This window comes from Lipophrys pholis (genome assembly GCF_963383615.2).
Source record: "Lipophrys pholis genome assembly, chromosome: 10".
Taxonomy (NCBI): domain Eukaryota; kingdom Metazoa; phylum Chordata; class Actinopteri; order Blenniiformes; family Blenniidae; genus Lipophrys; species Lipophrys pholis.
The window spans coordinates 29,648,630-29,661,195 of NC_137640.1; the positions used below are offsets into that span (position 1 = coordinate 29,648,630).

Consider the following 12,566-nt stretch of genomic DNA (forward strand, 5'->3'; position numbering starts at 1 on the left):
ACCCAAGCATTGCAGTTCCGCTTTATATAGACCACAACTGTATGATTTATATGTAAAAAGGAAGGATTTAAAAGCATGATATGTCTCCTTTAAAGGAGGGTTCAGCACTGAGCTGCAGCAGAGCAGAGGTGAGAAAGTAATTTATCTTTTTGACATAATAAAATAAGTCCTGGTCACTGAGACTTTGAAAGATGTTTTGGTTCTTGACTTGTTCCAGGTCAGTTTAACGTCCTTATTACAGATCAACCCTTGTGGAGTTAATATCACACCTGATCGAACTGCAGAAACATGAATTTATGGAACACAGAACTTCTTGTACCATCACAGTGATGAATTAATATTCCAACACAAAACTCTCACACAAGAGAAACTCAGCCTCAAATCAACTGGATGGAAAATCTAAACTGAAAGAAGATCAGTGAGGACGTTCAGCCCGACACGTTTCTGCTGTAATAAAGTGAAACAGTGATCACAGTCTGTTTATATCGTCTGATGGATTAAAATCATATAATCTCACTAAATCACGCACTAACAAGTCAGGAATGTTCTGGCTTTGGCTGCAGCAGCAGTGTTGTTTTTATCCTGGAGGATGAGTTTGAATTCTTCATATTCTCAGAGAATTATTGATCCTTCAGTAATCTGTAATCTGCTCTGCAGGATTTCTCCCTGTGTGTGATTGGTCAGACGCTGCAAGCTCCGCCCCTTTCATGTGAACATGCACACGTAGGTCTGAGTTGAACTAGTGAGTTGATAACCTGCTTCGTAGTAATGATTATCAGGATCCAAAGTGTCTGGGTAAGTTAACCCAGGAAACAGAGAGATCCTGGATATGTAGATCAGGGTTCGTAGTGCAGGCCTCTGGTTTGTTCTCACGTGTTTCTTCTACAAGATGTTGAGATGAAGACAACAAGCGGTGAGTCACATCTCTTCTAATTTACCTGTTTGGAAAGTAGAAATTTATACCTTTCGTTTTCCCTAAACTCAGACCAACTGTCATTTCAAGTGAACCAGCCCCAAAACACATTCATTTTCTTAAAGGGACTAATGAAACATCTGCTTGTATTTGTTTACAAGGTTGGTAATAAAAGAGTCAGATTTTATTAAGTGCTCTCTGTTCACTAGCTCTTTAAAAGTACAATAACTTTCATCACTGAGGGCCTCAATCAATTTAAAAAAAGGCAATATTGTAATGTGGTTTATAAATGCACTGTATTTAAATTAAGTTAACATTGGCTGAAAAATAATAATAATGAAGAATGTTGCATTTAAGATGTTTACAATTAAATCTGAAATTATGTGAATTGTCTTTGTTTGTGCTATTGTTCAATTGTTCTGATTCTTTAATAAAATAAAATAAAAAATTCTGCACAGATTAGGCAGTGATCAGTTATTGATCTCTTTAAAACTGGTCAAAAACAAAGTTTTGTTTTCAAATCTCCTTGTGTTTTGTGGATCTAATAAAGCCAACCACTTCCATCAGTTTTGGGACTGCCAGGTAGTAAGACCTTTTACTGCAAAGAGACACACAAACATTTCAAAAATATCTTAGGATTAAATATCCAATATACATTTGTAACAAGGTATTAGGATAAACACACATGGAATGACAATGTCAAAAAAAACTTCAAGCTGTACTAATGGCAGCCAGTAACAAGTCCATTACAAGGATGAATGGTTAACATGTGTAGGAGAGTTATGCCATAAAAAAAAATCCTTTTCTGTCGAGATAGAAAAATAAAACTTTGACAGAAGCTGGACCAAATGGATTGAGTGTGTAAAAGTGATTAGATCTGACTTTCTTTGACGGTACATGTGCTCCGTATGAGCCTGCTTCATTGTCAACAACAAGGCTGTCAAACACATAAAGCCAAACTTTATCTTGAGTGGGCCATCATGTTTTCATTTTACTTTGTTCTGGCACAGAATATACATAATGAAAATGTCTATATTTTCACAAAACCTAACAATTACTAAGAGGAATGACTACAATCTCAACATAAAGCCAATTTTAACGAAACCTTCTGGCGCAAAAGACAATTAAGTCTCACAAAAAAAGAAAAGAAAAGAAAAGAAAATCTCCTAAAGTTGATTAATTATGCCCGATTCTACACAGTCAGCCTGACAGCATGGCTCTGTGGCTAATGCTAGTTTGCTATCTTTCATGGCAGCATCCCCGATATCTCAGCTCAGGTCTCAGTGTTGCGTCGTGTCTGCTACTCTTAAGAAAACAGTTTTAAAAAATAAGAGTTTTCTTTAAAATGTTTATACTTTGCCTGGTGGCCAGATTGGAGTTTCTTGCAGGCCGCTTTCGGCCCATGAGCCTTATGTTTAACACTCCTCGTCAACAAGATGATTTGAAGACCTGAGGAGATGCACTCTCCTCTTCTGTTCTCTTTGTTCTTTATTTCATTGTGTGTTATTGTTCATGAAAATAACTAATATAATTTGTTGTTAAAAGAAAATGCAGGAAAAGCAAAATAGAGAAAATCAGCTGGACTTTTCCAAACCGTGCTACATTGGGACTTTGAATGACAATCGCTCTATATATTGTATGTGAATTGTGCCTTTGGAAATAAAAAGAGAATTAAAAAATAAAACAATTAATAAATCTCACTGTATGTGTGCCTTATGGCTGTGTTTGCACGTGTATAATTATCTTAATTTTATACAGGTTTTGCTTCAATTACACTGTGCAAAACATAAATAGTAAAGAGTTGCTGGTGCTTGATGTACAGACTGGGAGAGTGAATCATTTATTAAAGCGTAAACATTTTATGGATCAAACTGAAATTAAGTAATGTATCTTCTGGAAAAGTAGACTTTTTCCACCTTATTTCCAGAATACATGTTAAGTTGTCATACATCAAATGTTTTGTGTCGTTAAAAGTTGTGAATTACAAAGAAGCACTACCATTTATAAATGCTGCACTGTAAGGAAGTCACTGCTTAAGTTTAATTTTTGTTCCCCTCATTTCAGAGGTTAACACCCCCCCCCCCCCCAGTTTTTTTAAACAAAGTTAGCCAAATTGAGTGTTTCCTTTTTTGAATCATTACATAAGAGGGAGTTTGCATCACAGTGAAGATCTTGCCACAATTTAAAACAAAGACTTTGCAATATTGACAAGTGAAAAAATCTCTTTCATAATAACTGACAAAAACTCCTCTTAGTATTTTTCTCCAGCTTTTATTATTGCGTCATGGTCAGGTTGGATTTTTATCCAGTCCTAATTTACACGTCTCTTGTGTTTCATATTTAACTAAAAAAGGTTTGCTGATGTCTGTATAACTTTCAATTGCTCTCATTTGCTGCTGTTATAGAAATCAAGATTTCTCACCATGAATGAAACACTGGTTCACAATTTGGCTCTGCTGTGTTCAGTTGAACTTCCTTTTCCACAAAGATGGACAGAATAACATCAATGTCCAAATGTACAGCTTAAGCTCTATTAATTATCCTTTGGATCACCTGCAGATTTGACATCCATTTAATCTTTGTACATGTTATAAAATGAACTTGGTACATGTTTAAAAACACAAAAGGCATGACAACCTGTAGAAAGCTGAAGTATACCCACACTGACAGCTTATAAAAGACACCCTGAAGTCGACACCAGTGAACACAAATGCATGAGCATCGTCATGCCTGTAAACTCAAACAACATTAAAAATATAATTTGGTAGACAGAAGACACAATCACTCTGAATTATTAAAGTTATTTATTGGTTAGGTACTTTAAGGCAACACAAACTACTTCAGGTTTGCCCTATTGTTTGTAGTTGGATAAAAGAAAAACTTGTCTACAGAGACATTCAACACTTTAACAAGAATGAAGTTGTTGATCACTGATGACAAGGAATATGACGATGATGATGATGATGATGATTCCCATATGTGACACTTTGACCACTGCAACCATTTTTGTCTACACTGGAACGATTGTATTTTTATGGAAATTTCATGAAATGAACATGTTGGTCATTACTCTTTGGTAGGCAATCTTAAAAATAAATGGCACCATGAGAGACATAAAACTTGTTTTATATTTTGGACCTCATGGTTTGTCTGGCTGCTAATGATTAAACTGTATAGCTTCTGTTTTATGCCTCTGTTGCAATCCAATAACAGACTGTTCCTCTGCAGAGGAAGTGTTGGTTTTATTCAGATGAGAATGGAAATGAAAGCTTCCTGGTTGGTGATTGAGTGGATAGTGGCACCCCCAGCTGGCGTTTTTAGGAATTGCATTAGAGGCAAAGATGCTCGAGATAAATGTTACAAAGTGCAGTATTCATGGTACTGAAGAAAGGAAATGCTGAAACTGCTAGATCCATGGCGACAGACATTCCTTCAGTGTTCCCGTTGAGGCTGCAAAGAGCAAAGAATTAGATGAACACAGAATCCAAGGCTACTTAAGAAGTACAGGTACAGCATGAGGTTTGTGTGAACTGTAAGTGTTGGATCCAGTCACCTCGGATTTCAAACTTTTTCTGCAGGTGCCACTTGGGCTTGTTGCTTACATTCTTCACACACATGGTGGCAGGCTCTGTGGAGACAACATGCACAGATTAATGCAGACACACTGTGACATGGGCAGTCTGTGGTCATTTCATCAAACCCATCCATCCAGCCATTGTCCTCAACTTATCCCGGCCCAGGTCGCGGGGGCAGCAGTCTAAGCAGGGATGCCCGGACTTCCTTCGCCCCAGACACGTCCTCCAGCTCTTCCGGTGGGACCCCAAGGCGTTCCCAGGCCAGCCGAGAGACCTAGTCCCTCCAGCGTGTCCTAGGTCTGCCCCAAGGCCTCCTACCGGAGGGACATGCCTAGAACACCTGCCTAGGGAGGCGTCCGGGGGGCATCCCAAACAGATGCCCGAGCCTCAGCTGCTCCTCTGGATGTGGAGCAGCAGCGGCTCTACTCCGAGCTCCTCCCTGGTGACTGAGCTCCTCACCCTATCTCTAAGGGTGCGCCCAGCCACCCTACGGAGGAAACTCATTTCAGCTGCTTGTATCCAGGATCTCGTTCTCTCCGTCATGACCCAAAGCTCATGACCATAGGTGAGGGTAGGAATGAAGATCTACCAGTAAATCCAGAGCCTCGCCTTTTGGCTCAGCTCCTTCTTCACCACGACGGACCGATACAGCGACCGCAGAACTGCAGACGCTGCACCGATCTGCCTGTCGATCTCACGCTCCATCTTCCCCCCACTCCTGAACAAGACCCCGAGACACTTGAACTCCTCCACTTGGGACAAAGTCTCTCCACCGACCTGAAGGGGGCAAGCCACCTTTTTCCGGTCGAGAACCATGGCCTCGGATTAAGAGGTGCTGATCCTCATCCCAGTTGCGTCACACTCTGCTGTGAACCGCGCCAGTGCACAGCGAAGGTCCAGGTTTGATGAAGCCAACAGGACCACATCGTCTGCAAAAAGCAGAGACGAGATCCTGTGGTCCCCAAACCAGACCCCCTCCGGTCCCTGGCTGTGCCTAGAAATTCTGTCATCAAACGTGTTAAAGTAAAAAGAAATTAAAGCACATCAAACCAGTATTTTTGTTTCTGTGGCATGGTAACCGTTTGCTATTTTCAATAAATTCTATTAATCACATACAGTGGAGGAAATAATTATTCGATCTCCCACTAATTTTGTTAGTTTGCTCACTGACATAGAAGTGAACGATCTATAATTTTGAAGGTGGGTTCATTTTAACAATGAGAGACAGAATATCAAGAAGAAAATTCAGAAAAACAAGTTATATAAAATATATAAATTGATTTGCATTTCATTAAGTGAAATAAGTATTTGATCCCCTGGCAACCATTAACAATTCTGGCTCCCACAGACTGCTTAAATACTCCTAGAAAAAAACGTGTTACCTCCAGCAAAGACACCTGTGTCAATCAGCCACCTGTATAAAAGACACCTGTCCATGTAATCAATCAGACGCCAACCTCTCCACCATGTACAAGACCAAAGAGCTCTCTAAGGACATCAGGGACAAGACTGTAGACCTGCACAAGGCTGGATCGGGCTACAAGACTATCAGCAAGAAGCTGGCTGAGAAGGAGACAAGTGTTGGTGCAATCATTCGAAAATGGAAGAAACACAAAATGACCAACAATCGACCTCGTTCTGGGCTCCACGTAAGATCTCATCCCGTGGGGTGTCACTGATCATGAGGAAGGTGAGAAATCAGCCAAGAGCTACACGGGGGGAGCTTGCTAATGATCTCAAGGCAGCTGGGTGGGCCCACAGCCACCAAGAAAACCATTGGTAACACACTACGCCACAATGGATTAAAATCCTGCAGTGCCCTCACGGTCCCCGGCTCAAGAAGGCACAGGTACAGGCCCGTCTGAAGTTTGCCAATGATCACCTGAATGATTCAGAGAAGTCTTGGGAGAAAGTGCTGTGGTCAGCTGAAACCAAAATCAAGCTCTTCTGCATCAACTCGACTCGCCGTGTCTGGAGGAAGAAAAATACTGACTATGACCCCAAGAACACCGTCCCCAGCGTCAAGCATGGAGGTGGAAACATCATGCTGTGGGGGTGTTTCTCTGCTGGGGGGACAGGACGACTTCACCGCACTGATGTAAAGATGGACGGGGCCATGTAACGTGAAATCCTGAGTGACAACCTTCTTCCCCCCTTCCTGAATATGGGTCTTCCAGCACGACAATGACCCAAAAGACACGGCCAAGGCAACGAAGGAGTGGCTCAAGAAGAAGCATATTAAGGTAATGGAGTGGCCGAGCCAGTCTCCGGACCTTAATCCCATAGAAAATCTGTGGAGGGTGCTGAAACTCAGAGTTGCAAAGCGACAACCTCAAAACCTCAAGGGTTTGGAGATGATTTGCAGAGAAGAGTGGACCAAGATTCCTCTTGATATGGTACGATATATATCACAAACCTGGTAATCAACCACAAGAGACCTCTGGCCTCTGAGCTGGCCAACAAGGGTTTAGCCACCAAGTACCACGCCATGTTTTGCCAGGGGATCAAATACCCTTTTTACTTGATAAATTGCAAATCAATTTCTATCTTTTATAGAATGTGGTTTTCTGAATTTTCTTTTTAATATTCTATCTGTCATTGTTAAAAGGAACCCACCTTTAAATTTATAGACCGTCCACTTCCATGTCAGTGAGCAAACTAACAAAATTAGTGAGGGATCAAATAATTAGATACTCCGTACTACATATAGTCCGCCGTACATGTTGACGTCTCAGTGCCACCTTTGTGCATTAACTGGCCATAGTGAGTCCTTATGGGAGCTAATTTGTGCTGAGCCCAGCTACTTTAAATTTCTGTGACTTATGGCAGGATCTGTCCATATTATCAATCACCTTAAAGCATTAGGCTATGTAACTGAGTAAAAACATTCAATGAATTCTGCACCTGTGTCCAGGACCGCGAGGCCTCCCTCTGGACCAAGGTCCAAATCCAGGTCCAAATCCCGGCCCATCCTGCAGGCCCAGGGTCTGGAACTTGCTCCGGCAAGTCGGAGCATATGAAGCTTTCCCCAGAGCGTAACCCAGGATGCCAGCCACTGTAAGCAAATCAAAGCTCACTGACTGAGCCCCAATACAGGTTGTAAAATGAACTCCAAGAAAATTACAAACCGGCTAGTTTTGGAAATGGACCAAATCTCTTTGACGCTTTCCAAACACCTGTAAAGGAAAAACGAGTTGAATTTGTTGAATTGAACAATAATGACAAGAATAACAATAGTTTACATGTTCAGAAGAGTTTTACCGTTATAGATGAGACCCCCAGTGACAGCCATGCTGCCCACTGAGAGGGGGAGCGCTGAAGAGAAAAACAGACGGGTGGTCATTTGAAGCTGGGGATCAAACTGTCGTCAACATTTTGAAATACAATCAGAATCCATGGGTGTGAAGGTAGAATACACCCTGAACAGCTCAGCAGTCCATCACAAAGCAAATATACAGTCACACACTCATATTCACACCTACAGGCTATTTTGACCCCAAACACACGTTTTTGGACTGTACCAAAAAACTATTTGTGGTATGTAGAAGTAAGGGAGATTCCATTTGACCTCCTCATATAAGGTAACAGATGATAGCAGAAAGCTGTCATTGTCACTGATTCACATTAACATAACTTCTTGACAAGAGAAAACAAAAAGCAGCTGCACTGCTGGCACGGATTGGAACAGCTGACACATTTGCATGAAACAGAAAAAGTTATCATTTGAGACATGGATGATTATCACATAGTGGAACCTTAATCCTGGCTGGTCAGGTGGGTGACAGTTGCAGCATTTTATGTCTACATGGAATTCTTTGTCTAAATCCTAACAGCGTGTAGGTACAGTAGCTTCCCTTTCAAGCATTGGAGTTGTGTCAGTCTGCATCACTGAACTCTTTGGTAGTTTTGTTACACTTGTTGGAGCAGGTGACTCAAAATCAGGTCTTAAAATCAGGTCTGAGATGTCAGGACTCATGATCTCAGCCAAACTCCACCCACACAAGTTACAGTCCACAGAGTGTGTGTGTGTGTGTGTGTGTGTGTGTGTGTGTGTGTGTGTGTGTGTGTGTGTGTGTGTGTGTGTGTGTGTGTGTGTGTGTGTGTGTGTGTGTGTGTGTGTGTGTGTGTGTGTGTGTGTTCTACCAATGTACCCACATGTGGGAGTGTTTTCGGTGCCTCACAGTGAATTCCAAAGTGAAGAGATAAACACACCCGTTAGATAAATAGGAGATTGATTAATGAGCCCCGTTCACAGGTCTTACAACATAAGCACAGACACAATGCAGCCACATAGGGCCTCTCACCTACTCCCGTCTGACTGACTTGTTTTTGCCTCAGAAGTTACTACAATACCAAAATGATTGGCGAGTGTGTGGTTGTTTAAATGAGATTACCTCTGTACCAGAAGCTCTCCTCCTGACACTCTTTCCAAATCTTCCTGACATCTTCTCTGTGGATGTGGCCGTCGTTCACTGGGCACTGGGAAGCACACGGGTCAAGTGAGGTGACTTGCATGACCCACAATTGAAGTCCTGTGGTTTTCTTCTGCTTCTCACCTTCCAGTGTCCTTTCCCTGCCGCTGAGTCGGGTTCAGGTGGTATTGCTCCCCCTGTAGTCACTGTTACAGTCGGCTCACTGCTTTCTGAAGTCATGATGTGCAGGTCTGCTGGTGGGCTTTCTTTAGAGCTGCGCAGTGTTCCCAGCAGAATGTCTACTTCCTCTCTCACACAGCACCTAGAGTGGAACTGGTGGCTCCTCCCAGCCACTACGTGTTTAGGACCGCCCACACACACACACACACACACACACACACACACACACACACACACACACACACACACACACACACACACTTGCTTGCAAATAGAAAGTTATATTTAATTAAAAAGTCAGTAAAAATATAAATTTGGGGTTATATAAATTGGATCGTATTCACAATTTATAGGAATCATTAAAAAAAATATATTATGAATGTCTTCTTAGTGAAAGACGGGACTTGACCTCTGTAGACTAACATGTACAATCAAGAGTGGCACGCCTTTATTCAAGCAAGGCTGTATTTATTTGATTTTATGATATGTCAGGAGTGTGGTAAGAGGCCAATGTCCCATAAAATGTCACCTTTCAGCACACATTAAGAAGCTGACATTCCATTCATCTGGTTAAAAAGTTTTGATATGATATCCTTTTCTTCTGGCTTTCTGTGTGTCTTAAATTAAGACGCACAGGGAGCGTGCAATACATATTAAGACATCATCCTAAGGGTAAAACTAACCTGTCTCAAAACAGTCTAACCCAGCTCAAGTTCCCTATTAGTGGTTGAACGATCCGCTTGAATTCTGCTTCACAATGAGGACCCATGAGGCTTACCAGTATTATGATGTCACGCTGTTTTTTTCCTGTCAACTTTAGTTTTTCTTAAAGTCACTGTATTTGCTACTTGCAAACATATGAGGTTAAATGTTAACATGAACTCACGCTGTACGCTAAATCACAGATTATTTATTCATCGGTGGAGTGGAAAGAGTGTAAAAACCAGTAGATTAATGTGGTGCACACTCCTTCTAGTCCAACGTCAGGACAGTTTCTCCTTTATCAGACAGTGTTGAATGGTTATTATATTTAGTCATATAGCTATTTCTTTATCACCACTAATAAAGTTCAAAGGGTATCAGGGCCACAGTGTCTGTTCTTCCTACAGCTTTTATCTGAAGGTGGGTAAAAGAGAAAAATGTCTTTACTATTGTTAATATGCAGCTTATTTGAAGTTATAGAATAAACCTTGTAATGTGAATCCCTTCCATTGAGGGTATGCCTTTAACTTTGCTTTAATAAGAAAATCTGATCAAATATCACACATTGTAAACTTTGTACTTAATAACCAACATTAAAAAGTGACTGCAGTGATTTAGTTTTTCCACAAATATTAAAAGTATGAATTTGTTACACCAATCAACTGTCATCTTTTCAACGCCATGCATCAGATTGATTGGGTAGCCCAGGTATTAGTATGATGTCTTCAGTGGAATTCAGTTGAATAGAACAAAAAGGAATGAATGAATCTTTATTTCTGAACATGTGAAAAAAAAAATGATAATAACAAAAGAAAAAGAAAAAATAAGAACGTACAAATTGAAAACACAAGTGGCTTATTCTGCAGCTGTCCCTCTCTTTGTCTTGTTCCTGGCTGTGTCACAAAAACACAAATATCATGTCGCTGTGCACTGATAAGATAACTGAAGGAGAGGGCAGAGGTCAATACCTGCCCATATCCCCATGCTCAGTCTATCCTCAGTTCACTAGGTAAATACCAACACACAGACACAGATTGTCAAAGTTTCATTAATATTGACAATTTTTATAATGAACTTTATTCGTATGGCACTTTTCTCTTTTTTTATTGATCTTACAAAGTACTTAACTAAAATAAACAATAAAAACATAGAAAGCAATACCATGGGATACGTGAAAATAAAATCAGGCTAAGCGCTATTCGAGAATTGACAACATATTTATGAAAGCACTCAAAGCAACAAAATAGAGCTGAAGCCGCCGAACATCTAGGCCCTGATTACCAGACAACGTTTCACATGACAACACCTAATCCATTAAAAAAAAAAAAGGAGTGTGTTTACACTGCAGCAGCGGACACAGAGACAACGATGTAGTTAGTCTGCCGGGCCACTGGAGGGCGCTGCTGCTTGATTTTGTAATGAAGCTACACTGACGTGTGCAGAGAACAATACGCTATAAACCTGAAGAAACTAGAGAGAACCTGACATCCGTATGGACTGATGACACATCGGATGATATCAGGGAGAGTCTCAACTATTAAACTACTGATCTGGACCATAAAACTAGAATATGGACCACGAGTCAAACCACTATGCGGCGGCCATGTTTGTTTACAACTGGACGAGCAGGAGGGAGGGGAGAGATGAGCAGTAACAGGATCAGTAGCTGCAGGCGGGATTAGTGACCATGAAAGAATCTTTCCACTTTGGGAGCCGGATTAAAAACTTTGCGGATACAGTGGATCAAAACACTGGTGTGGTGAAAACGGACCCCCCAAAAGTGAAGAAAGTTTTGTGGATACACTTGAATTCGTTGTCGTGTAAACGGGGCCTTAGATTGATAGGGCTCCAATATGCTAAAAAATAACAAGAAGTAACAGTTAGGCCTCGGGGGTGCATGGTGGGGCAGTGGTTAGCACTCTGGCCTCACTGCAAGAAGGTTGTGGGTTCCAATAACTGCCAGGGCCCTTCTTTGAATAATTTGCATGTTCTCCCTGTGTGTGCATAGGGAGTACAAGGAAGAATCCTTGTACTCCAGTTTTGTCCCACAATCCAAAAACGTGCATATGAGGTTAATTGTTGACCCTAAACCACCTCTTGGGGTGAATGTGAGTGTGTGTTTGTCTGTCTCTGTGTGTTTGTGCTTTGATGGCCTGGCCCACAGTAAACTGGGAGTGGCTCCAGCGCCTCACAACCCTGCACAGGATGCAAGCGGTATAGAAGATGGCGAGATGGCCTATGAGCTTGCGTTCATCTGATAAAACCAGGTAAACATGCCATTATAAACAACATTGTAATCCCATCCCTGTCACAAACTTGATTTGTCTCAGCAATTTAGTAAACACCAGTATGTTTAAATACCAATACCAGTGTGATGGCAGTAACCACGAGAAAATACCTTCTTATCAGATACCTGGAAAGAAATGTGTGATGGTCCTTTAAGTCAATAAATAAACAATTAGAAAGCGTCTTGACAGAAAACACTAAACCATTATTTCTGCAGCAGTGTTTCTGAAATAAAAAAATCCTGAATCACATTGCCGAGAGGCCAATAAAATTGTGTGATATTTTGCAATAAAATCCTTTTAAACTGAAGCGTGCATCACTAAGAAACACTGGGGTTTGTTGTTGTTGTTGTTGTCAGTCTGATAAGACAGTACTTTGTAAATGAGACGCCCGGTATGGTTTGGGATCGGAACCTGTCACTCCAGACGGCCAGAGACGTTCAGGCACAGTAGCGCATCATGTCACACACTGGCACTTCACCTTTTGCAGAAACATTGA

General features: G+C 41.3%; 1 protein-coding gene across 2 annotated transcripts; it reads right to left on the bottom strand.

The window, feature by feature from the left end:
* Positions 1-3,702: 3,702 nt before the first annotated feature.
* ociad2 (OCIA domain containing 2) lies at positions 3,703-9,229 on the bottom strand. 2 transcript variants are annotated; one of them, XR_013935746.1, is made up of 8 exons: positions 9,045-9,218; positions 8,883-8,967; positions 7,750-7,803; positions 7,617-7,664; positions 7,393-7,543; positions 4,467-4,541; positions 4,259-4,363; positions 3,703-4,104 (listed from the first exon to the last, which is right to left on the bottom strand). XR_013935746.1 is itself a non-coding variant. In XM_080473928.1 (7 exons), exons 1-6 carry the CDS (start codon positions 9,138-9,140, stop codon positions 4,475-4,477), a joined length of 501 nt encoding a protein of 166 aa, XP_080330054.1. In that variant the 5' UTR covers positions 9,141-9,229; the 3' UTR covers positions 3,703-4,363; positions 4,467-4,474. The 2 variants fall into 2 exon arrangements, 1 of the variants encoding a protein (XP_080330054.1); XM_080473928.1 differs by having other exon boundaries at positions 3,703-4,363; positions 9,045-9,229.
* Positions 9,230-12,566: the final 3,337 nt, after the last annotated feature.

Excerpts from the sequence above, each read along its gene's own strand:
- ociad2 (XM_080473928.1), bottom strand. The coding sequence starts at position 9,140 with ATGACTTCAGAAAGCAGTGAGCCGACTGTAACAGTGACTACAGGGGGA. Across the intron at positions 8,968-9,044 it reads CAGGGAAAGGACACTGGAAG|TGCCCAGTGAACGACGGCCA; the intron begins GTGAGAAGCAGA and ends TGTGCTTCCCAG. Across the intron at positions 7,804-8,882 it reads GGAGAGCTTCTGGTACAGAG|CGCTCCCCCTCTCAGTGGGC; the intron begins GTAATCTCATTT and ends TTTTCTCTTCAG.